This window comes from Macrobrachium nipponense, chromosome 13 (genome assembly GCF_015104395.2).
Source record: "Macrobrachium nipponense isolate FS-2020 chromosome 13, ASM1510439v2, whole genome shotgun sequence".
In the NCBI taxonomy this organism is placed as follows: domain Eukaryota; kingdom Metazoa; phylum Arthropoda; class Malacostraca; order Decapoda; family Palaemonidae; genus Macrobrachium; species Macrobrachium nipponense.
This window is the reverse complement of record NC_087206.1, coordinates 38,267,005-38,293,690: the sequence shown is the minus strand read 5'-3', so window position 1 is coordinate 38,293,690 and position 26,686 is coordinate 38,267,005. Positions and strand designations below refer to the sequence as shown.

The following is a 26,686-nucleotide window of genomic DNA, read 5'->3' as shown; positions in this document are numbered from 1 at the left end:
TCGTAAGAGCGAGGGAGGGATCCTAGCCTCTGTCCGATTGATCGGGGTGTGCACCGCAGGATCAATGGTCAGACCTCTGGACCAAGTAATAAGAGAGAGGCAAGCGTATCTCTTAATACCAGCAAGCAAGAACTTGTTCCTGTTTGCAAGAAGCAACATAAAGTTATGGGTTTGTCTCTTGTTGGCTTCCACTCCCCCCCCCCCACCTTGTTGTGGGAAGTGGTGGATATTCACTCCTATCCCTAGTGAAAGGGATAGGATGGGGCTCTGTCGAGTAGCTCACCTGCATCTCGTCCTCATCCAGCAGGGTGACGACCGTGTCCCTCTGCCCACAGGTAGAGGGGAAGAAAAAGATGGGAAGAGGAGGCAGTCACACTCTCATTCACTCATCCATTCTTACAGTCACACCAGGACTCGATGCTGTTTCAGCCTGCGAGGGTCTGGGTTAGCTACACAACGTGTTGAGCAGCCACCACAGGTCCCAAGGAAAAAGTATCCAAGGACCTGTGGGCAATATCCCGAAGGTAGAAGGAGGTGAAGGTGGTCTGGTTGGCCCAGACCCCTGCCTTCAGGACCTGCACCACGGAGAAGTTCTTGCGGAACGCAAGGGAAGGACCAATGCTCCTGACTTCGTGGGCTCTTGGACGAAGCGTACAGATGTCGTCACTACCATCAGTCTCATACGCCCTCCTGATCACCTCACGCAGCCAGAAAGAAAGCGAGTTCTTGGATACTTCTTTCTTGGTCACCCCGGTGCTAACGAAGAGGCGTCGACACTCGGGCCTGAGGTGTCGAGTCCTCTTCAGGTAGCGTCGTAGCGCCCTCACAGGACAAAGCAGCATCTCATCAAAATCATTGTTGGTGAAGTCCATTAGGGAAGGGATCGTGAAAGACTCGAACCTATCGTCAAGGATCGACGGTTTCTGAGTCTTCGCAACGAAGTTCGGGACGAAATCGAGCGACACAGATCCCCATCCCCTGGAGTGTCGTACGTCGAAGGATAGACCTATGAACGACTACTCTTGTTTTGCCTGCCAGGGCCAGCAAGAAGAGGGGTCTTGAGGGTCAGATCCCTGTCTGACGACTCTCGGAGTGGCTCGAAGGGTCTTCGAGTCAAACTCCTAAGGACGAGTCACGTCCCACTCAGGGGGGCCTGAATTCCCTCGGTGGGCAAGACCTTTCAAAGCTCCTCATAAGCAAGGAGATCTCGAACGAGTTCGAGATGTCCAATCCCCTCAGCTTTAGGACAAGTGCCAGGGCGGCTCTATATCCTTTGACTGTGGGGACTGAGAGGAGCTTTTCTCAGCGAAGAAAAACGAGGAAATCCGCTAACTGCTGAAGAGTGGCTCTGAGAGGAGATAGACCCCCTCTACAACACCAACCACAGAAGACGGCCCACTTCCCCTGGACGTCAGGCAGTCCTGTGCAGCTGTGTAGCTGCAGAGGACTGTCTTGACGTTTCCAGCCAACTCTGTTGCTGCGCTACGAGAAAAGCCTCTCGTTCGCAAGAGATGGTGGATAACAGCCAGCCATGAAGGTGTAGAGACTGGACTGCTTGGTGGTACCATTCTACGTGTGGCTGGGCGAGAAGGTTGTGCCAATGGGGAATCTCTCTCGGAGCTTCTGCAAGCAGAGCCAGCAGGTCCGGATACCAAATGGCCCCCACCAGGATCATCCTGAGATTCGGAGTGGCCAGCACTTGGCTGATCACCTTGCTGATCAGGCTGAACGGGGGAAAGGCGTAAACGAAGAGGTTGTCCCACGGGTGTTGAAGAGCGTCCTCTGCAGCTGCCCATGGGTCCGGCATGGCAGAAAAGAAAACCTGGAGTTTTCTTTGTACCAGGTGGCGAACAGATCCACTACTGGACGCCCCCACAGGTTGAAGAGCCTTTCCGCCACGTCCTGGTGTAGAGACCATTCGGTCCCTATTACCTGATCCCGACAGCTGAGCATGTCTGCTACTACATTCCTCTTGCCTGGAATGTAGCAGGCTGACAGCTCTATCGAGTGAGCCGCGGCCCACTCGTGCACCTGCTGTGTCAACTGGTGTAACTGGAGAGAGACTAGGCCCCCCTGTTTGTTGACGTAAGCCACTACCATGGTGTTGTCGTACATCAACACCATTGAGTGTCCCATCAAGCGGTCCTTGAACTCTTGGAGAGCGAGGAACGCTGCCCTGAGTTCAGGACATTGATGTGAAGGTGCTTGTCGTGATGGTCCCACACTCCTGCAGCCAGCAACTCCTCCAGGTGTGCGCCCCATCCCTCGTTTGATGTGTCTGAGAACAGCAGCATCTCGGGGGGGGGGGGGGGGGGTGCGCGCGCGCGCGTAGAGGCACTCCTCTTAAGAGGTTCCTGTCGTCCCACCACCAGGCTAGGTCCTGCCTTACCTCCTGCGTGAAGGAGACGGGGAAGTATGGTGGATCCCTTGCCTGTGACCAACTTTCCTTTAGTCTCCACTGAAGAGACCGCAGGTGAAGACGCCCGTGAGGGACTAACTTCTCGAGTGACGACAGGTGGCCGATCACGACTTGCCATTGCTGAGCTGCCTGTTCCTGCCGAGACAGGAACCGGTCGGCTGCCTCCCTGAATCTGCTGATCCGCAAGTCTGCGGGGAAGACTCGCCATGTTACCGTGTCGATCAGCATACCCAGGTACTTCATCCTCTGCTTGGGTTCAAGATCGGACTTCTAGAAGTTCACCACGATCCCCAGATCCCGGCAGAACTTCAGTAGTCGATCCCTGTCCTGCAGCAACTGTGAGCAGGAGCTCGCCAGGACTAACCAATCGTCGAGATACCTCATAAGACGTATCCCGGACGAGTGGGCCCAAGCAGACACCAGAGTGAACACTCGCGTGAACACCTGTGGGGCGGTTGAGAGACTGAAGCAAAGTGCCCTGAATTGGTACACCGTCCCGTCGAGGATGAAGCGGAGGTACTTTCTGGAGGATTGATGGATGGGTATCTGGAAATACGCAACCTTCAAATCCACTGAAAGCATGAAATCGTTCTCCCTGATGGAATCCAGCACGGAACGTGCCGTCTCCATCTTGAACCAAGTCTGGCGAACAAATCGGTTCAAAGGAGAGAGATCTATCACCGGGCGCCAGGCCCCCGTAGACTTCTCCACCAGGAAAAGGCGACTGTAGAAGCCCGGTGATTGATCCGTGACGATCTCCACAGCTCGTTTGTTCAGCATGGTCTTGATTTCCTGTCATAGAGCTACGTCCTTTGATGATCCCGGGACGTATGTTTGCAGATAGACCGGGTTGGAGGTGAGGGGTGGCCGAGAGTTGAAGGGTAGTAGATATCCCTCCCGAAGGACGTCTACTATCCAGTTCTCAGCACCGTAGCGCTGCCATGTTGCCCAATGGCTCGCCAGGCACCCCCCCACTTCCGGCAGCAGGTGAGGGGGAATGCCGTCCCTAGCGTTTCCCACCTTTCTTCAACTTCTTCCCTGGCCCCCCCTCGTGAGAAGGAGGATTGGGAGGAGGGCTGATGACGACCTCCTCTAGCAGAAGTAGAAGCCAGAGTCTTTCCTCGGGGCTTCAACGGGGCAACCGTCATAGCATCCAAGGAAGCGCTAGCCAAACTCTTAGGCTTGGCCGCAGTTCGAGGCTGCCCAGAAGCCTTCGAAACCGTCCACCATCTCTCCTGGGAAGAGAGAGGAGGAACTCCGTACGGGTCCGTTCCTTAGTCCAAGTGCCGCCTCTCGCCCAGCCACCCTGGATACTCGAATAAGGACTGCGTCCCTACGGCGAAGTACCCACCGTCGGTCTAGGTTCCTTCTTAGGACCCCAGAACGACTCAAGCCAGGACGTGGGCTAGAATGGTGGGAGCGGCGATCTTTCCCCGAGATCGTTGTGCTGATGAATCAGCGCAATAACCTCGGCAAATTTCCTCTGAATCTCGGGAGTGATTGCATCTTGTGGAGTAGGACCGACAAGTCCCTCGAACATGAGCAGCTCCCGAGATCCTCCCCCTTCAAGAGGGGGAACGGCGACAAACCCCTCTCGGTCTCCTCCTGTCCTTTGCACGTACGACATGGTCAATCCTAAGACCGTGCTTGGCACGTACAGCGTCGTGACGTGATCGTGTGGGGTGTGGCCCTCACGATCACTCCTCGGTGTCTCGCCCTTCCCGGTGTAACCCGAGGAAGTTGAAGGCACGGGAGAGGCAGACCTGACGCTCCCCCCTCGCTCACTGGCAGAACCAGTGTGCTTGGAGGGCTGAAGGCGATCTCCAACCCGAGGTGCGGATCGAGCTGCAGGCCTGGTCGTGCCATTCCCCTGGGGAGAACGGCTGGACCAAGAACAGCGGCCCCGATCTTGAGCGTCAGAGGAACTGCTGCTGGTTGCCCTAACCGTCCAGTCCCCATGAGAGCGGCGGTCAGGAGACCTGCAGAGACCCCTGTCACGGTGAGTGTCCCCACGGCGCGTCGAACCACTGGTGCCAGCCATGACTGGCACCAGCAATCGGGGGGACCTCTTCCCAGCCTCAGCCTGTGGCTGGTCTGGGACCGTCACGTCAACCCGGGTGACCGGCTGGTCGCTACGAGAGCGAGAGCTGACCTGGTGAGAGTCGCCTGAGCGGCTCTCACCAGCCTTCTGCTCCGTGCCATGAACCTGGCACCGAGCGAGCTCTGGCGTCTGGTTCTTGGCTGCACGGCCACCGGTAGGTGACCGTACACTCGGTACCTCTCGCGAACAAGAGGCCAAGACGGAACCTGGTGTAGCGGCAGAACCCCTAGCACCAGGCGAGGAGGTACCGGTGTTGGCCGGTACCCCTCTGGTCCCCGTCTTCTTCTTCCTTGCGGAAGGAGAGACGGGCCCCACTCCCAAAGGAGCAGGAGGACCAGCGGAAGGACCCCCGTCCCACCAGAGTGGGACGGGCCCTGAAAAGTTCCCGAAGGAGCCTTATTAGGAGGGGAGGAGGCAGCCTTCTTCTTCCGTGGCTGGGTAGCCTTGGAAGTCGAAGGGGAAGAGGCTGCTGCAGACAACGACGACACCTTCCTCCTCTTCCTCTTCTTCTTCGTCAGCTTCCTCAGGACAGACGTGAGGTCTACCATCCAGGGCGGAGCCGGGGCTGCTGCTGCCGAAGCAACAGGGCCCAGACACACCTGTCCAGACAGACCAACGTCTGGGGCAGCGACACCGTGAGCAGGGATGACGTCAGCAGGTACGGACACAGCGGGAACAGCAGGAATGGCAGGAACAGCCAGCACAGCATCGTACACAGGTATGGCAGGCATGGCAGGCAGCACAGGTAACACAGGAGGCAGGGCAGCAGCCAGCGACAACCTGAGTACCAGCGGCAGGTCCAGGGGCGAGCTTTTAGGGCAGCGGAAGTCCGGTCGAGGCAGCACGGCAAACCTGGGCAGCGGCGGCACGCCCCTCCTAAGTACGGTGATCGGCTCCTGCACCGCGGCTGTAGGCGAGACAGACACCACGTGCGGCGAATAAACCAGGTGAGGAGGGGCGGCGTACCCTGGAGTAGACAGAGTGGTAGTAGTTGTGGTCACCGTTCCATGGGTGACTGCACCAGACCCCGCCAGATGATGAAGCAGCCCCTGGACACTCGGCACGCCCTGCAGTCCCAAAGACGCCCACACTGACCAAGGTCATCCCTCACGGCAGAAGCACCTGTGAAAGCAAGAGCCGGGGAAGTAGAGGGGTTGGGGTCCCCCTCGTGCGGGGGGGACCCCCACCCCGAACGAACGGAAGACCCCGAATACAGCTGTACGTCATGGTACCGAGCGCCCTCCTCTATGCTCGACGGATCGGGCGAAGAGAAGGACCTGGATACCACCCCCCCAAAGGGGAAGGTGCCATACGCAGGAGCTGAGCGGGGGGCAAGAAAGAAGACAGGCACTGCGGGAGCTGAGCGGGGTCTAGAAAGAAGACAAAGTGTCTGTTACCAAGGGAGTCGCGGGAGAGCTTTCCGACAACTCCTTGGCAGGCCCTCGCTTCTTCCTGCCCTCGTACAAGCCCCACTGCACCTCCAACCAATTAATACATACAACACAGGGCTCGGCTCGAGAGCACTCCCGGCCGGTCGACACCGAGCACAAAAAAATATGAGGATCGATCTCAGGGAAGCTTCTAAAAATACCACATTTACGTCCCTCCACCCCGGGGCACAGTCGCCGGGTAATGGAAGGGCACGGAGATTCCTTCGATCCTTGGTCCATCTCACTTGTCAAAACAATAAATGTATATGAAAAAATGAAAAGAGTACTTACAGTTCACTTTTACACACACAAACAGAAAGAGATAATACAAATATTCAGAAAGCACACGACGATGAAGCGGGCAGAGAGCGATGAAGCACATCCACACACCAGCAGGCCAAAAGCAAAAGTGGTTCTTTGCCTCCCAGTCACGCGGCGCGCGCACTGTTGGACAAGCAGTTAACTACCGAACTCCCTTGTTCGAAAGCTTACGACCATCCAGCTGCCGCTAGTTACCTTCCTATTGTAAAAGGACTGAAAGGTTTGTATCCTGTAACGGAACAAACCTTAATTTATTCCACCCATTGCAGGAAAATGTGAAAAGGAGGGGGCTTATAAAGTATACTGTACTTTCTGTATACAGCGGTACCTCGAGATACGAAATTAATCCGTTCCGAGGCGGCCTTCGAATCATGAGTTTTTCGTATTTTGAACCACATTTTATATGTAAAATGCCTAATCCGTTCCAAGCCCTACAAAAACACCACAGTAAATTATATTTCCAGGCCTAAAACACATGTTCTAGGGTTACGACGCAGATCCGACGGAAGAAATATGACTCCAAAAAGGCAAAATACTGTACATACTTGAGTAATATTCAACTGCACGTAATGTTCAACCCCATTTTTACAGCATATATTAGGACTTTAGCATATATCCCTTAGCAATAAGCCTAGTCTATGTTAGCAATTGATACTGTAGCCTAGTCTATGATTTTGACATCTAAACCTAAGAAGCTAAAAGCTTAGAATATGCCAATAAAATGTATAAATAATCAGTATGTACTCATTTCAAATAATTATTAATTAATCATTAACTATAATACACAAACAAACAAACAAAAAAAACCTTCCAATCGTTTGTTTACATTCAGCTCTTACGAGTACCAAACGATCGCCAAGCAATCACTTTAACTAGCACACAGTAAGCCATAAATTTTCATTAGTACAGTAGTACCTCGAGATACGAAATTAATCTGTTCCGAGGCGCCTTTCGTATCATGAGGTTTTCGTATCTTGTACTACATTTTACATGTAAAATGGCTAATCCGTTCCAAGCCCTCCAAAAAACACCCCAGTAAATTTCATAATAAAGGTAAATTGACCTATAAACAATGAAATACTACAACAATTTGGACCATTCAATACGTAAATTAATAATAAAAATGCAAAACCTGTAAATAAAGGGTATATTAGTGTACAAGAAATATTTTTACTGTAACGTAAAATGTGGAAGCTTACCTTTCGAGTGAGGCTATCTCCGAAAGTGGCGGCAGAGGAGGAGGACGACAAACGGCAGATACGTACACTTAACTTTACGAAACACATAAAAAAATGTCAGAAAAAGAAACTAAACTTTACAACACACATTAACAAAACTGTAACACTTTACAAAAAACTTAAAATTTATTTTGTCTTTTTTTTATTTTTACATTTCTTTTTACTTTTTTATACTTTACGTAATTTCAATTTCTTCACCACCGAATGGATGCCAGTCCGTTAACGGAATTTTTCGAACCACCCATGAGAAGCCTTGAACTCTGGGGTTGCCGTTGATGTCCCCTCTCCGCTGTCGTCTTTGGCTTGGGCAATCAAATCGCCGAAAATAGCGCTGGCCTTCTGGCAGATTGGCGTCTCGGTTTACGTATCGCCATCAATTTCTTTGTCCTCGATCCATACAAGAAGCAGCCTTTCCATTTCATTATGCATATGGCTCCTCTTGTTGGACAAAATAGTCACGCCCTTGTTGGAAAGGTGTAGCTGCTTTGATGGCTTCCCTTCTGCTTAAGGATGGTGCCTATCGTCAACGGATTTCGGCCGTATTCCTTAGCGATCACACTCAACCGCAAGCCAGCTTCATACTTATTTTATTATCTCCATCTTTGTCTCAAAGAAAGCATTCTCTTCTTTCTGTGAACTTCAGCAACTTTCTTGGGACCCATGACTATATGTACTGTACGTAATTAAGTTACGTATATAGTACGTATACTAATTAGGCTCTCACAACACGATAAAGTAGCACAACGAAATCACTAATGAATTTACAATACTAAATGAAATCGTTGGACCAAATAAATGCCGCATGCATATGATAAAGCTTCGGGTGCGAAGTGGCCGAGCGAAGGCACGCCACCACGTAAGATGCATGATGGGAGGGATGCTGTCCAATAGGAGAGAAGGATCTCATGGCTTGGCTAGCATCAGGAACCAATGGGAGAGCAGGAGGATGGTGACGAGTCTACTAGAACTAAGATGGCGGCGGGCGGCACGAGTTTCAAAATTGTTATCGGGCGAATCTCGGACTTTCAGAAACCTTTCGTATCTTGAAAACTTTTCGTATGTAGAGCAGTAAAATTTTTCTTGTCAGCTTTTGTATCTCAAGTTTTTCAGAAGTTGAGCCTTTCGTATCTCGAGGTATCACTGTATCTTTCTTCAACTAATGAAACTACCAAATAGTATAATAACCATTCATTTCTATTCTCTATTCTATCTTTACCTAATGGAGATACCGAGTTACTGACAGCTATAATGAAACATGTACGTAATATTAAAACAGAAGAAAAATTCTAGAAAATACATATTTGTTGGCTTCGATGATAGCAGTCGGATTTAATTTATATTTTATATCTTATTCACAATTTTTTTTATTAAATGTATTGCATGTACCCATTTCAAATAATTATTAAGTAACCATTAACTATAATAAACAATCAAACAAAAATAAGAAAGCTTCCAAACTTCTGTTTACATCCAGCACTTATGAGTACCGAACGATCGCCAAGCAATCACTTTTCATACATTCAACTTCCCTGTCAGATATATACTTAGCTATAGACTCCGTCGTCCCCGATAGAAATTCAAATTTCGCGGCACACGCTACAGGTAGGTAGGTCAGGTGATCTACCGCCCCGCCGCTGGGTGGCAGGAATAGGAACCATACCTTCTAGAACCAGATTTTCTCTATCGTTTGGAATGTAAACATACGTTTACGGTTCCTCCTGATTTGATTTTCGTGTTTCATCGCCATCGATCTTCGGGCTGTCTTTGCAGGGAAGTACTGGGTCTTTGGTTCGGCATACGCTTTTATTAACTTTTTAATGAATTTCGCTTTGAAATTTCGAAGAAAATACTAAGTGAAACTACCGAAATTATTGGTAGACACTCACATAGTTTGCAATAAAGGGAATTATTAATATTTATTCATTATTACATGTAATGAAGGTTACAACTTTAATGAGGAAATATTAAACTCTAATTTCCTACTTTAGGAAGTCAGAAAAGCATATTACTAGATACGCTTACTTTATAAGCTTTAATAGCGTTTGTGCTAACGAGCAGTTAAGAGTATTAGCAGTACTAGTAGTTGTTGCATCCTCATCACCTTACTCCACAGAAACTACAAATTTATATATGCAAATTTGAAGATAATGGATGTAGCTCAAAAGCGAGCTCTTAAAAGGTAAGAAGTGAATATAGTGTTCCCCATTGAAGTGGAGGGTGCGTCTGATCGGCTCTGTCTCGCTCCCAGGTCTAGACCTCTTCCAAACTCACAAGCCCAGAGGAGAAGGAATGTCGAAAGCCGCACGGAGGTTTCAGAGAATCCCCACCGATCAGGCGTCCCCTCGGCAGACTCTGTAGAACGTCCCAGACTGCCAAGTTCGCCATTGGAAAGGCGTCCTAAAATAGAGTGGAGGGTGCGTTCCGATTGGCTCTGTCTCGCTCTCAGGCCTAGACCTCTTCCAAGCTCACAAGCCCAGAGGAGAAGGAATGTCGAAAGCCTTAAGGAGGTTTCAGAAGAATCCCGCCAAACGGTCGGGCGTCCCCTCGGCAGGATCTGTAGTAGCGTCCCAGACTGCCAAGGATAGCCGTTGGAAAGGCATCCTAAAACAGTGTTTTTTCGTCATCCGAGTCTTCATCGAAAGGAAAATAGGGTGGAGTTCTCACAAGCTGTCGAGACCTTCTAAAAGATCGTGGAAATCACCAGCTTGGGATTCTATCCCGGAAGGCTATCCACCTGAGAAGAAGAAAGACATTTATTCATTAAATCCTCCTTCCCCTAGATAGGATACGGAGAAAGAAGACTCTACGAAGATCCTAGGAGAAAGGCAACAGTAGATATCTTTGGTAATAGAAGTTTTGAAGAAGGATCCTCCCAGGAGAAAGGATCTCTTCCTTCCCGTTAAGAAATCCCATCCGATAGAAGTCTTTGACAGCTCGGACGAGGCAGCCAGGCGCAAATCGTCGACAAGGCGAGAGGATTCTAAAGAGGCGCCTGAAGTGCCTGAAACGAGACGCAAAGAGCCTGAGGCGCCTGAAACGAGGCACAAAGCTCCTGAAGCGCCTGAAATGAGGCACAAAGCTCCCTCCTGAAGCGCCTGAACTGAGGCGCAAAGCGCCTGAAGCGCCTGAAATGAGGCGCAAAGCGCCTGAAACGAGGCGCAAAGTGCCTGAAGCGCCTGAAATGAGGCGCAAAGCGCCTGAAACTATAAACCAGGATCTTCATCGGAGATGGAGTTAGAGCCTGATTCTGCGAAAGGTGAAAGACATTCGAGGCCTCCTTCTGATAAGGACGGGAGTTGTCGCACAGGCAGCCGTCGCCCTTCTCAGGATAGTCTTAATGCAAGTAAAGGCAAGAGCAAGATCGGCTTTTTTCTGGCGGGGACTCAAGATGTCGCACAGGCGGCCGTAGCCCTTGTCAGGTTAGAATCTGTACTGCTAAAAGCTCTTCACCTTACGAAAGCAGGCGCTCTCCTCCGGTTGCTCATTCTTCTCCCAACTTGATGGACGGGAAATGGAAGATAGATCGGAATTGGAAACCTTTTTTATTGGAAAAAATTAGTTCATTACTAATAAGACGATATTAAAATCTTCCCCCTTCTAAAATAATGCAACCAACCATTTACAGAAAGAGTGGCAATCGTTTGCAAATTAAACAAGATTCGTACGAGCTCTCATTCATTGATTAGAGGCTCTTCCAAATAATAGAGGCGTAGAATACGGCCTTATATCGAAGAGAATAAAAATTTGAGGGATTCTCTTCGATCCTAGAGTTTTCATTGCGATCTCTTTCGACTAATACTAATTCGTGTTTATTGACGAAAAGAACTAAGAGGGCAAGATTTCCATTCTCTCTCTGAATCGGAGAGGAAAGAATGTAGTAGCAAGACTTGCTGTATACGACTACTGAATGACAAGTCATATACGCATACCATAGTTGCCTTTGTGGTTCACTACGGAATTATCTATATCCTTACAGGATTTTCCTGGTAAGGACTTCGCTTAAAAGGTTTGTTACGACAATACCTACTCAGCTTCGGTATTTAACAAAGGTTGTTTGGCTTAAATTTGCATTATTAAGAGCTTCCTTAGGCTCGAGAATAATTTTATTATATTCCTTCATTGAATTAAGTAACTGGCAACTCATGATGAATGCAGCCAGGCAGCGAGCGAGACGGCCGGGCTGTCATTCTAAGGCCAATACAGTACCATCCAGTTCTCGGACATAAGCAGTCGGTTACATATCTCTCTCCAACGGGATCGAATGGTTAACCGTATATTCCCCCTACAATCATGGACTTAGTCTCGAATGGAGGGGATAGTTAAGCTAACATAAATAAAATATTGTCTGCCTTTTGCTAAGAAGCTTTCAATAAGAAAGATATTATAACCTTTCAATGCTGTTTACCGTAGGTAACATTATTAAAGGATTCTAACGCAGCAGAACATTATATTATATAATGCTCTCATGCTTACGAAAGCATGGCTTATTAGAATACATGCTTAGTGAGAAGATGGATGTAGTAGAGAATTCACTTTAAGACTACGGTATGGTCAAGTCTTTCGAGAAACGCACACAACCTTTTTAGAATCGGATATTGCTCAAGAGAAGATGGATGAGTGGGATGGGAAACATTCTCTTCGTGGCAGAAATGGTTTCCCTGAATGGACTATAATACGTATATAAGAGTTTTTTCCTACTAAGAACGGAATTAACATGTGAAAGGATGTCGGGTACCATAAAGGCACAGATGTTCTGGAACATAACATAAAGAGAATTAGAAGAAAGCGCCAGCCTAGCGCAAAGCGGTAGAAGCGCCAACCTGGCGCAATGCGCCAAAAAGCGCCAGCCTGGCGCAATGAGCCAAGAGCACCATCCAAGATATTTTCTCGTTTTAGCGAGTTATTAACCTAAGAGTCCAGTAGCCTCTCAGACAGCACGCTCGGTAACGGCAAGATTCGTTCCTGATTTCGCTACCCATTTAATCACTTAGGCAATTCCACAACACTCTCATATCGCAAAGAGCATCGAGAATCTCTTTTTTTGCTCCTGTTCGCGTTAACAAAGAGAACCTATTTGGAAAACAGACAGGGAATGTAACGATCCTTAAGAGGTTCAATGCAAGATTTTGCATGTCCGTGAGAACCTTCTCAATCGACGATAATAACTGTGAAAGTATGTCTAACATTTATTGCAAAGAGTTATGAGAACCTGCGAAAAGTCTTCATAGATCTCTTAGCAAGGTAGAAGACGAACAGTCTTCCTGTAGACTGCTTCCTTTTCCTCGAACCAAGAGAGGTAGCAATATACGCCATCTTTATTTTATAGAAAGGGGAATAAACTTTAGTCTTTTTTCCCCTAAAATGATATTGTTATAATACAATAAAGTTCCATACATACTTACCTGGCAGATATATACTTAGCTAAGACTCCGTCGTCCCCGACAGAAATTCAAATTTCGCGGCACTCGCTACAGGTAGGTCAGGTGATCTACCGGCCTGCCCTGGGCGGCAGGACTAGGAACCATTCCCGTTTTCTATCATATTTTCTCTCTTCCACCTGTCTCCTGCGGGGAGGCTGGGTGGGCCATTAATCGTATACATCTGCCAGGTAAGTATGTATGAAACTTTATTGTATTATAACAATATCATTTTCATACAATGAACTTACCTGTCAGATATATACTTAGCTGATTGGCACCCTTTGGTGGAGGGTAAGAGACAGCTAAAATGGAATAGACAGGTAAACAACATATGTTGTAGGTATAAAAGAAAAAACCTTGGTTCCTACCTGATAGGTGGTAGACTTCGTGGCTGTTTGCCCGGTAGTCTGCATCACCTCAAGACTTTTAGCGAGATATGTGATCTATGGCTAAGAGTTCTTGTGGGTCTGTCGATGGGTTATATGAACCGCTTATTTCGGCAGAGCCTGAAAGGACTTTGTCAATGGGTACTGGACCACTTCTATGACAACACACCTTATGAAGGAGCACACAACCAATCCCGACCACCTGATCCTAACCACCATGTTATATAAAGAACTGTTCTGAGTTATCCCGGAACTCAATTACAAACAACCCATAATCGAAACTAATACGCATTCATACAAAAATTCCAAAAAAATTTTTTTTTTTTTTTTTAAAATACTCCTCCAAAAGATATCACAAGAGTTCCTTACTGAACAACAGTGACTGGCCGCCAGTGCAGCACCGAGCCCTCTTTGTCAGCAGAAATCTAGAACATATCTAGTAGAAGGTATGTACAAAGTTAAGGATGGTGTTTTGCTCCCGTACCCAGTATCGTATCCGCAATACGAAAGGCCCCAGAGAAAAACATTTCTCGTAGGTCACGCGAACATCTTTAAGATAGTGAGATGCAAAAACCGAATTGGCACCTCCAATATGTCGTATCAAGTATTTTCTTTAGCGACATATTCTTCTGAAAAGAGAGAGACGTCGCCACTGCTCTGACTTCATGAGCTTTTACTCTTAAGAGTGGAAAGAGTTGTCAGGACAGAATTTGTGAGCATCTGTAATGACGCTCCTTATAGAAAGCTAGTGCATTCTTTGACATGATTCTTGTGGGGTCCTTAATCGAACACCAAAGACCTTGCCTAGAGACCTCCCATTTGTTTCTTTCTTTGTAAGTAGAACTTCAAGGCTCTTACCGGGCAAAGAGACCTTTCTGTTTCTCTACCCACAAGACTCGATAAGCCTTTGATCTCGAATCTCTTGGGCCAGGGATTCGAGGGGTTTTCGTTTTTCGCTAGAAAAAGTGTTCTAAACGAGCAGATGGCCGAGTCTCTGTTGAAGCCTACTTCATCTTCAAGGGCGTGAAGTTCACCAATTCTTTTGGCTGTCGCCAAAGATAAGAGAAACAAGCATTTCCTCGTTAAATCCCTAAACGAAGCTAAATGAGGAGGCTCGAATCTTTCAGACGAAAGGAACTTGAGAACTACATCCAGGTTCCAGCTGGGAGGAGTTAGTTCCTTAGGATTTTGTTGTTTCAAAACGATCTAATCCGGTCGTGCAGATCTTTATTATCAGCAAGCTCTAGGTCTCTGTTTCTGAAGACTGCCAAAAGCATGCTCCCTGTATACTTTTATAGTCGATACAGACAAGTGAGAGTCCTCTCTCAGGAACAAAAGGAAATCAGCGATTTCGGTTATAGAGGTACTGGAGGAGGACAACTTCTTCGACTTACACCACCTTCTAAAAACCTCCCACTTAGACTGATAGACTCGTCTAGTGGAAGCTCTGCGGGCTCTAGCGATAGCGCTTGCAGCTTTGCGAGAAAACCCTCTCGCTCTGACAAGTCTTTCGATAGTCGAAAGGCAGTCAGAGCGAGAGCGGGAGGTTTTGATGAAACTCTCGAAGTGGGTGGCTGTCTGAGAAGATCCATCCTTCTTGGAAGGGATCTGGGGAAGTCTACTGTCCACTCCACCACCTCTGCAAACCAATCCTGTGCTGGCCAAAAAGGGGCTATCAGGGTCATTCTTGTTCCGTTGGACGCTACAAACTTTCTCAACACTTGCCCCAGGATTTTGATAGGGGGGAAAGCGTACACGTCTACATGAGACCAGTCTAGCAGGAAGGCGTCTACCACGAGAGCTCTTGGGTCTTCCACCACTGAGCAAAAGACTTCCAGCCTTTGGAAAGGAATGTGGCGAACAGGTCTACATGAGGAGTGCCCAAAGATCCAAAGACTCTGACACACCTCTGAATGAAGGGTCCACTCTGTGTGAAGGACCTGGCTTCTCCTGCTGAGTCTGTCCGCCCTGACGTTTCTCGTACCCTGAACAAATCTTGTCAGGAGGGAGATGTTCCTCTGGGAGGTCCAAAGTAGCAGATCTCTTGCTATTTCGTATAGGAACAAGGAGTGTGTTCCTCCCTGTTTCCGAATGTAGGAAAGGGCGGTAGTGTTGTCCACATTCACTTGGACCACAATGTTGGTCACAAAAGGTTCGAAGAACTTTAGAGCCAAGTGTACTGCCAGAAGTTCTTTGCAATTTATGTGCCAGGACACTGTGCTGCCTTCCAGGTGCCTGACACTTCTCTCGGTCCTAGTGTTGCTCCCCAACCCTTCTCCGATGCGTCTGAATATAACACTCGGCTTGGGTTCGGAACTTCAAGAGAAATTCCCTTGTTCTCTTTTAGAGGGGACAACCACCATTAAAGGTGTGGTTTCATCTCCATTGGAAGGAGAAAACTGTCGGAGAGAAGTCCCGTCTTCCAATTCCAAGATCTCCTTAGGAAAAAACTGAAGAGGACGAAAGATGAAGTCTTCCTAGAGGAAAGAACTGTTAGAGCGAGGAAAGGGTCCCTAGAAGGCTTAACCGTTCCCTCGCCGAAGTTCGTTCTTTCCCTAAGAAGAGAGAGGACTTTTTTCCAAGCCTCTCACGATTCTCTCTTGCGAAGGAAATACTCAAAAAAACCCCGAGAATCCATCTGAATCCCCAGATAGACTAAGTTCTGTCTGGGGATCAGCTGTGACTTCTCGAGGTTCACGAGTAGTCCCAACGACTTTATCAGGTCTAGGGTCAAAGAAAGGTCCTCCAAACACTGTCTCTCTGTTCTGGCCCTGATGAGCCAATCGTCCAGATATAGAGAGATGTTGACGCCTTTGAGGTGAAGAAACCTCGCCACATTCTTCATCAGGTTTGTGAAGACCTGAGGAGCTGTGGACAGGCCGAAACACAAGGCCCTGAACTGAAAGATCCTTCCCCCCGTCATGAAACGGAGGTACTTCTTCGAAGAAGGTGACTGAATCGGGATGTGAAAATAAGCGTCCTGGAGATCCAGCGACACCATCCAATCTCCTTGTCGTAAAGCCGCAAGGACTGAGGCCGAAGTCTCCATAGAGAACTTCTCCTTTAGAACAAACTTGTTCAGAGCGATGACGTCTAGTATTGGTCTCCAGCCCCCCCGAGGCTTTCGCAACCAGAAAAAGACGATTTGTAAAACCCCGGAGAGTTTTGCTCCAGTACTAATTCTATAGCTCGTTTGTCCCACATTTTGATTCCACCATCAGACGAAGAGTATCCTTCAGTACAGGCTCCTGTATCTGGCTGACAGTTCCCGCGGAATAGTCGTTAGGGGAGGAACTGTCCTGGAAGGGATAAGATCCCTTCCTGATTATAGACATCGAAGAGGGCGTCCGAGTTTATGAATGTCCAGGCGTCTGCAAATAAAACCGAGAAGCCTGGCACCCACTGGTGTTTTTGAAGGTTGGCTGTCTCACTTCCCTTTCTTAAAGGGACGGGAAGAAGTTCTTCCTCTCCTCTCAGGACTCTCCTTTTTGAGGGAGCTCTGAGGGAGGGCCTCCTCGAAAGGGCGAACAGTAGAAGTAGGTCCTTTCTTGTCAACCGCAAACAAGGGGGTCTCTTCTTCCTTGCAGTCTGAAGGAGAAGATCCTGTGTCGCCTTCTCAGTCAGTGAGCGAGAAATGTCCTTCACTAACTGAGAAGGAAACAAGAAGTCTGACATGGGAGCGAAAACCAGGGCTGCTCTCTGTGAGGGTGAAACCACCTTGGTTAAGAAGGCACTAAAAATACTCCTCTTCTTAAGGAGTACTGCTCCAAAGAGGGAGGAGACTTCTCCCGATCCGTCTTGTACTGCCTTGTCAATACATGACAGTATACTAAGAATGACTTCGGGGTCTAGACCTTCCGAGTCATGAGCCTTCTTAGACATCACCCCAAGGGACCAGTCTAAGAAATTAAAAACTTCCAAAATATGGAAGAGGCCCTTGAGGAGATGATCAGTCTCAGAAATCGCCCAAGTCACACGAGCTCCATTCAAAGCGTGTCTGCGCGATACGAATCAACCAAGGTTGAAAAGTCCGCTTTCCGCCGATGCTGGGAGAGAAAGGCCCATGTTCTCCCCGGCCAGTTCGGTACCACACGCCGTCTTTTTCCAGAAAAGTCTGGCGGTGGCATACAGAACGTGGTTCCGACCAAGATCCTTCTTTGATAACATCCACTTGTCCAACGCGACTGTAGAGCTCTTTTCATCGAGATAGTCGGTCTCATCTTCAAACCGACGAAGACTTAGGTACGATCACACTCGAAAAACAGTGATCGAGGCGAAGGAGGAGCAGCAGGAGTCAAGGAATCTCCATACTCTCGCAAAAGAAGGTCTGTCAAAACTCTATAGTTAGAGAAGCCTTCTCTACCGTTAGCCTCGTCTTCCGAATCTACGTCCACACCGTGCGGAGAATCGGCTTGAAAAACGAGAGGATCTTCACCAAGTTCTCTCTCTACTGGCGACAAACTCCTACTAGGAGAGGGACTCATCGAGTGAACAGATTCTCTCTCAAGTCTACTAGAAGTCTCGCGTCTGCTTGACTTCTCACGCCTGGCAAGCTCTTCGTGCTTGGCTGGCGCTTCGCGCTTGGCTGGAGCTTGTTGCTTGGCTGGCGTCTCGCGCCTGGCTGGCGCCTCGCGCTTGGCTGACTCCTCGCGCCTCGGCTGGCGCCTGCGCTCCTGCTGGTACTCCTCGCGCCTGGCTGACTCCCGCGACCTGGCTGGACGCCTCGCACCGGCTGGCGCCCGCACCTGGCTGGCGCCTCGCACCTGGCTGGCGCCTCGCGCCTGAGAGTATCCTTGTCTAGAGCAACTCGCTCGGATAGCTCCTGACGCCTGAAAGAATCTTCGCGCCTGGAATACATCTCGCGCTTGTAATGCTCTTCATGCCTGGAGGACGCTTCACGTCTGGCAGGCGAAAGAAGACGAGACTTCTTAATAGGAAGTCTAGCGTCCTTCTTGCGAGGGGGATCCCTCGAAAGAACTCCAACTAAAGAGGCTAACTGTTCCTGCACAGCTAACAATATCCTCTTGGAAGCCACACCAGCGTCCTCTTCAATAGAAGAAGCAGGAGACCTCGAAGGTGTGCGATCCTCAACTACCGATCGAGAAGAGCTCCGGGCTCGAGTCAAACGCGGGCTCTTTCCAGTGCCTTTTCAATGGCCTAGAAAGATCCGAGTCCTTCCACCCTCGTTTAGGTGAAGGAGAACCGGACGACGAGAAACAATCTCGTAGGACGCTTCTATTCAAGCGGTCCTGAGCAGTCTGTAGCGAAACAGAACCTGCTGAAGGGACGCCTGACCGTTGGGGATTCCCCACAACCTCCGTACGGCTTTCGACTTTCCTTCTCCTCTGGGTATGGAGTTTGGAAGAGGTCTAGGGCTGGGAGCATCGCAGGGACGTCAGACGCCCCCCCCCTCCACAACACTGGGAACCACTCACTTCACTAAGTAAATCACTATCACTTCCCTTACCTTGCATGGCCGCCATTTTTGTCTTCATCTTACGAAGAGTAGCCTTCAGATTGGCGATTTCAGAAGCCGAATCCGAATGCAAAGCCTGTGAGGGTTCAGATACAGAGGGAGACTCAAAATCATTAATTACAGGAGAGTTAGACTCAGAAAAAGGCTCAATAGGCTTTGTACTCACACCCTTTTGTGCAGCCCGTCTAATTCTATCCCTCTCTAACTTCTTCAAGTAAGAAGTTAGAGTCTTCCATTCATTAGCATTCAACTTTTCACACTCAATACAGGTGTTAGCTAAAGAACAGTCAAACCCCCTACACTTACGACATACAGTGTGAGGATCAACCGAAGCCTTCGGTATCCTCACCTTGCAGCCTACATTCACACACACTCTCACACTAACACTTGAATCAGACATTCTATCAGAAAAATCAAAAGCAAGTCCAAATCCAGTCCACGGTAGCGAATGCCAAAACAACGATCCAGTACGTCACCAAGAAATCCAATAAAGATGATCAAAAAGTCTTGAAAAGCGAATTCCAGTCAGGAGGTAGTAACAACAATGTTGATACCACCGGCGACAGAGAAAATATGATAGAAAACGGGAATGGTTCCTAGGCCTCCTGCCGCCCAGGGTCATGGCTGGTAGATCACCTGACCTACCTGTAGCGAGTGGCGCGAAATTTGAATTTCTGTCGGGGACGACGGAGTCTTAGCTAAGTATATATCTGACAGGTAAGTTCATTGTATGAAAATATAAATTCTTTACAGAATTTAAATTAAAGGGCGTCAAAGAAAGAGAGGATAATACTTTATGCCTCATTTTGGCCTTAGAGAGGTTGGATTCACAGAGGTCACATTCTTCTCACAGCATGTTTTGGAAGTCTTTTCCAAGACAGTCTGAATATTCTATCAGCATCTATTATAATTGGACCTTAACAACCTCTCCACTCTGAGTCTGTCTGCGTGCAGACTGACCAGAAGTGGACATGAATGAGAGGATTTTTCAAGGTAAATGACAATAGTCATGGACAAGATATAGAATTGCTGCAGATCGTGCTAGAGGGAATGAGGAAACTGTCCTCTTCTGATACCTCTGTGAACCACATAGCGGTTTTTTCTTCCATTTCAGAGGGAAGAATCACCTTTGTATATATCTGCTATCAAAGAATGCAGTAAAAGGCTATACTCTGTCTCTATAAAGGGACTGGAGATAGCAGAGGATTAAGATCTTCGGGATCTTATACGATACCTCAAAATGACAAGAGTAGGATATCATGTACTTCTAATGGGATCTTTTTTGTGGCCACAGATTCTATGTTCCGACAAGATGGAACTGCTCCTCATCAAACTTCTTTGAGAAATTTTTATGAGGGAATTCTTTGTTTCTCTTGGTCCTAAACGATCAAGACGACAAGTGAATTTTTTGAACATTGGAATCTCGCATCAGATTCTATGGAGATTAGGCAATGGGTTCTTGCCAGCATAGTATGTCTGGCAAAAGAACTAAAACCCCCTACTCCTGATTCAATGTTTTCAGATAGAGGTTTCGTTGTCCAGGCAGGGTACTTACGTTTTCATCTACAGTAGAATGGTTCAAACGTTTTGCCTACAGCGTCTTTGGAATGCGATGACGGCTCGAAATGCTTCCCAGAAGGTGTTCAGAGGGATACAATAAAGAGCTAGAAATCAGGAGTACTCCCAATTTCAGCTCGGAGTCTCCTTCGACTTCCAGGCTTCTTCCCTTCGGGCAAGGATAGGGAAGATTCTGCAACGAGACACCCCTTCAACATGTAAGAAGAGATCTCGTGAGCACGGAAGTATTCAAGAAGGACCCTCCTCGGAGGAAGACTTATCTCTCGTACGGTTAGATATCCTATCATCTATTGGATGTAGCTGATTACAATCACCTCCCCTTGCCGGAGAGGCCAAAGCTCAAAGTGGAAGAACTTCTTCCACTCTTCTCCAGTCTCCTGATAAACTATTATGGATGTTCAGGACTTTTGGACAATGTAGCGCCAACCAGGTGCCATATGCCAAAACAGGCGTAAAAATCGCCAGAGGCAGACAGTTTCAAGGAACACTGTCATTGTCTGATGAAGAGAAAGAGGGGGCCTCCAACCTAGCGCAGATGCGCTAGAGGCAAACAAATCGGACAGATAAGAGTGTCCAATGTGGGCATCGCCAGACATCCTCGAGACTCTACCAAGCTCGAAGCTCCAGCAAGTGGAAAGGAGTCAGCCAGGCGCCAGACGCCAAATAGTGCCAGTCTGGAACCAGGCGCAAAGCTACTTCCAGGCCCGAGGCGCCAGCAATGAGTCAGGCGAAAAGCGCCTACCAGGAGTTAGGTGCCAACCAAGTGTCAGGCAGGCGTGAGGCGCCAGCCAGACATGAGGCGCGAGGCGCCACCCAGGCTCTAGGCTTCATCCAGAAAAGATCCATTTCAAAGGAAGCCCTGGTCTTCTTTGAAATAAGTGTGATCGCTAAAGCACTTCATGAATAACTTGATGATTCCTTCAAACAGCTGAGAATTAAAAGCGCTTGAAGTGCGAGCTTTTATGAATTCTTGTTCGTTACATAACAATATGTCGTGAAGGACATATTAGCTGTAACTTACGGGAGATGCAATTCTGTGTTGACTTCCCTTTGCATGAAGGAGGTCAAGTTGACCTACGAGAGATCCTTCTCTCTTGGTTTTACATGTCTACGGATACGTTGCTGGGATAGGGAGCCGACACTGATCCTTAACCAAGTGAGTTAATTTTTATGTTAACATAGTGTTTTTTTTTTGGTTTGTTTGAAAGGAGTTTGGGGATAGCTCTTTTCAAACTAAGCAGAAACCCTCGTGTTAGGATCAGGTGATCGGGATCGGTGTTGTGCTCCTTAATTATGCCCCTAGGCATAGGTGTATTGTCATGTAAAGTGGATAAGACCCCATTGACAAATGACCATTAGATTCTGTCGAGTAAGTGGATAAGACCCCATTGACAGATCTACAAGAACTCTTAGCCATAGGTCACATCCTCGCTGAGGCTCTTGAGACGAAGCAGACTACTAGCAATAGCTAGGAAGTCGACCCTTCGTCTAAACACATAAGAACCGAGGTTTTAATTATTTATTACCTACAACGTATGTTGTTTACCTGTCTAATCAGTAATTAGCGGTCTCTTACCCTCTGCCAAAGGTGACAATCGGCTAAGTATATATCTGACAGGGAAGTTGAATGTATGAAAATGATATTGTTATGGTAAAATAAAGTTCCATACATACTTACCTGGCAGATATATACGATTGAATGGCCCACCCAGCCTCCCCTCAGGAGACAGGTGGAAGAGAAAATCTGGTTCTAGAAGGTATGGTTCCTATTCCTGCCACCCAGCAGCGGGGCAGTAGATCACCTGACCTACCTACCTGTAACGTGTGCCGCGAAATTCGAATTTCTATCGGGGACGATGGAGTCTATAGCTAAGTATATATCTGCCAGGTAAGTATGTATGAAACTTTATTGTACAATAACAATATCATTTTTCCTAGCACACAGTAAGCCATAAATTTTCATTACCTCTCTTCAACTACTGAAACTACCAAACAGTATACGTAATAACCATTCATTTCTATTGTTTTTTTTTTTATTAAATGTATTGCATGAATAAGTTTTTCAATTTACAGCATCCTTTTACCAATAGAATACATATAGCACAAGGGGTAGATGCTGACCAATAGGAGAGCAGGATCTTATAGGGTGACTAGCATCAGGAACCAATGGGAGAGCGGGAGGATGGTGGCGAGTTTACTAAGTTGGTGGCGCGCAAGTTTTAAAATTGTTCTCGGTGGTCCGGGCGAATCTTGGGACTTTACAGCAACAACCTTTCGTAACTTGAGCTATTTTCGTATGTAGAGCCAAAAAAATCTTCGTCTATGCTTTCATATCTCGAGTTTTTCGTAAGTTGAGCCTTTCCTATGTTGAGGTACCACTGTATATACAAAAGTACAAACCTTCTTTAGAATCCATGTGTTCATAGTTATCTGTAGTGCTATCTATCGCTTTTCATCACATCCACATGATTACTGAGTAATTTTTTTATGTAGGTTTGCTTTACAAGACTAACCTGGGAAATACTGTACTTGTTACTCACCTTTTAGAGTCTCAAGTTGAGCCTTGGCCTGATGTGTTAGCTTTCTTTCTTTCAATAACTTTTCTTGCAATGATTTCTTTCTATCAGTGGCTTGTTGCAAGTTCTTACTCTAGAAAAGAAAAATTCTTTGTCAATATTGTAGTAAAGTACTTCACATTAAAACCATATGCAGCATAGAGTACACATTAACACTCATTAAATGATAAGGGATGAAATGACAATTTGTCCAAAATTGCATTTTTCCTAACTATACAAACCTGAGGTCCTTTTACAATAGGAAGGTTACTAGCGGCAGCTGGATAGGTCGTAAGCTTTCGAACAAGGGGTTTGGTAGTTAACTGCTTGTCCGGCAGTGCGCGCGCCGCGCGACTGGAAGGCGAAGAATCACTTTTCCTTTAGGCCCAAGCAAAAACTGCAGTGAGGGGTGGCATGAGGTGGGACTATGTGTAAAAGGACCTCAGGTTTGTATAGTTAGGAAAAATGATATTGTTATGATACAATAAAGTTTCATACATACTTACCTGGCAGATATATACTTAGCTAAGACTCCGTCGTCCCTGACAGAAATTCAAATTTCGCGCCACTCGCTACAGGTAGGTCAGGTGTGGATCCTACCGGCCTGCCCACCCCCCCCTGGGTGGCAGGACTAGGAACCATTCCCGTTTTCTATCATATTTTCTCTCTTCCACCTGTCTCCTGCGGGAAGGCTGGGTGGGCCATTAATCGTATATATCTGCCAGGTAAGTATGTATGAAACTTTATTGTATCATAACAATATCATTTCATACATGAACTTACCTGTCAGATATATACTTAGCTGATTGGCACCCTTTGGTGGAGGGTCAGAGACAGCTAATATGGAATAGACAGGTAAACAACATATGTTGTAGGTATAAAAGAAAAAAACCTTGGTTCCTACCTGATAGGTGGTAGACTTCGTGGCTGTTGCCCGGGAGTCTGCATCACCTCAAGAAACTTTAGCGAGATATGTGATCTATGGCCAAGAGTTCTTGTGGGTCTGCCGATGGGGTATGATCCGCTTACTCGGCAGAGCCTGAAAGGACTTTGTCAATGGGTACTGAACCACTTCTATGACAATACACCTTATGAAGGAGCACACAACCAATCCCGACCACCTGATCCTAACCACCATGTTAGTAGAAAAGATTGTTCTGAGTTATCCCCAAACTCATCACAACCACCATAACTCGAAAACACAATACGCACACATACATAAAATTACAAAATTTTTTTTTACCATACTCCTCCAAAATGATATCACAAGAGTTCCTTACTGAACAACAGTGACTGGCCGCCAGTGCAGCATCGAGCCCTCTTTGTCAGCAGAAAATCTAGAACATATCTAGTAGAAGGTATGCACAAAGTTAAGGATTGGTGTTAGCTCCCGTACCCAGGATCGTATCCGCAGACACGAATGGACCCACAGAAAAACATTTCTCGTAGGTCACGCAAACGTCTTTCAGGTAGTGAGATGCAAATACCGAGTAGCACCTCCAATATGTCGCTTCAAGGATTTTCTTTAGCGACATATTCTTCTGAAAAGCGAGAGACGTCGCCACTGCTCTTACCTCATGAGCTTTCACTCTTAAGAGTCGAAAAGAGTCGTCAGGACAGATCTTGTGAGCATCTGTAATGATGTTTCTTACAAAGAAAGCTAGCGCATTCTTTGACATAGGTCTTGTGGGGTCTTTAATCGAGCACCAAAGACCTTGTCTAGAGCCTCCCATTTGTTTCTTCCTCTGTAAGTAGAATTTTAGCGCTCTTACAGGGCAAAGAGACCTTTCTGCTTCTCTACCAACGAGACTCGATAAGCCTTTAACCTCGAATCTCTTGGGCCAGGGATTCGAGGGGTTTTCGTTTTTGGCTAGAAATAGTGTTCTAAACGAGCAGATGGCCGAGTCTCTGTTGAATCCGACTTCATCTTCTAGGGCATGAAGCTCACTAATTCTTTTGGCTGTAGCCAGTGATAAGAGAAACAACCATTTCCTTGTTAAATCTCGAAACGAAGCTAAAAGAGGAGGCTCGAATCTCTCAGATGAAAGGAACTTGAGGACCACATCAAGGTTCCAGCTAGGAGGAGCTGGTTCTCTAGACTTTGTAGTCTCAAAAGATCTTATAAGATCGTGTAGATCTTTATTATCAGCTAGGCCTCTATTTCTGAAGACTGCCAACAGCATGCTTCTGTATCCTTTTATTGTAGATACAGACAAGTGAGAGTCGTCTCTCAGGAACAAAAGGAAATCAGCGATTTCGGTCACAGAGGTACTGGAGGAGGACAACTTCTTCGACTTACACCACCTTCTAAAAACCTCCCACTTAGACTGATACTCGTCTAGTGGAAGCTCTGCGGGCTCAAGCGATAGCGCTTGCAGCCTTGCGAGAAAACCCTCTCGCTCTGACAAGTCTTTCGATAGTCGAAAGGCAGTCAGAGCAAGAGCGGGGAGGTTTTGATGATACCTCTCGAAGTGTGGCTGTCTGAGAAGATCCATCCTTCTTAGAAGACATCTGGGGAAGTCTACTGTCCACTCCACCACCTCTGTGAACCAATCCTGTGCTGGCCAAAAGGGGGCTATCAGGGTCATTCTTGTTCCGTTCGACGCTACGAACTTTTTCAGTACTTGTCCCAGAATCTTGAAAGGGGGAAAAGCGTATATGTCTACCAATCTAGCAGGAAGGCGTCGACAACGAGAGCTCTTGGGTCTTCTACCACTGAGCAAAAGACTTCCAGTCTTTTGGATAGGAATGTGGCGAACAGGTCCACATGAGGAGTGCCCCAAAGAGACCAGAGACTCTGACACACTTCTGAGTGGAGGGTCCACTCTGTGTGAAGGACCTGGCTTCTCCTGCTCAGCCTGTCTGCCCTGACGTTCCTTGTTCCCTGAACAAATCTCATTAGGAGGGAGATGTTCCTCTGGGAGGTCCAAAGTAGCAGATCTCTTGCTATTTCGTAAAGGAAAAAGGAGTGTGTCCCTCCTTGTTTCCGAATGTAGGAAAAAGCGGTAGTGTTGTCCACATTCACTTGGACTACACTGTTCGTCACAAACGGTTCGAAGAACTTTAGAGCTAAGTGTACTGCTAAAAGTTCTTTGCAATTTATGTGCCAGGACACCTGAGCTGCCTTCCAGGTGCCTGACACTTCTCTCGCTCCTAGCGTTGCTCCCCAATCCTTCTCCGATGCGTCGGAATACAACACTCGGCTTGGGTTCGGAACCTCCAGAGAGATTCCCTTGTTCTCTTTCAAAGGGGACAACCACCATTCCAAGTGGGGTTTCATTTCCACTGGAAGGAGAAAACTGTCGGAGAGAAGTCCCGTCTTCCAATTCCATGATCTCCTTAGGAAGAACTGAAGAGGACGAAGACGAAGTCTTCCTAGAGGAAAGAACTGTTCGAGCGAGGAAAGGGTCCCTAGAAGGCTTAACCATTCCCTCGCCGAAGTACGTTCTTTCCCTAAGAAGAGAGAGACTTTCTCCAAACCTCTCGCAAGTCTCTCTTGCGAAGGAAATACTCGAAAACCCCGAGAATCCATCTGAATCCCCAGATAGACTAAGTTCTGTCTGGGGATCAGCTGCGACTTCTCGAGGTTCACGAGTAGTCCCAACGACTTTATCAGGTTTAGGGTCAAAGTAAGGTCCTCCAAACACTGTCTCTCTGATCTGGCCCTGATGAGCCAGTCGTCCAGATACAGAGATATTTACGCCTTTGAGGTGAAGAAACCTCGCCACATTCTTCATCAGGCTTGTGAAGACCTGAGGAGCT

The 26,686-nt window shown here is 47.4% G+C and overlaps 1 protein-coding gene across 1 annotated transcript in view; it reads right to left on the bottom strand.

Annotated features, from left to right (window-relative positions):
* LOC135225750 (putative leucine-rich repeat-containing protein DDB_G0290503) overlaps window positions 1-26,686 on the bottom strand; it is a 562,436-nt gene that overhangs the window by 238,248 nt on the left and 297,502 nt on the right. Inside the window, exon 2 of the mRNA XM_064265148.1 lies at window positions 22,910-23,018. Within this exon, the coding sequence (XP_064121218.1) occupies window positions 22,910-23,018 (109 nt within the window). The remainder of the gene's footprint in view (window positions 1-22,909; window positions 23,019-26,686) is intronic.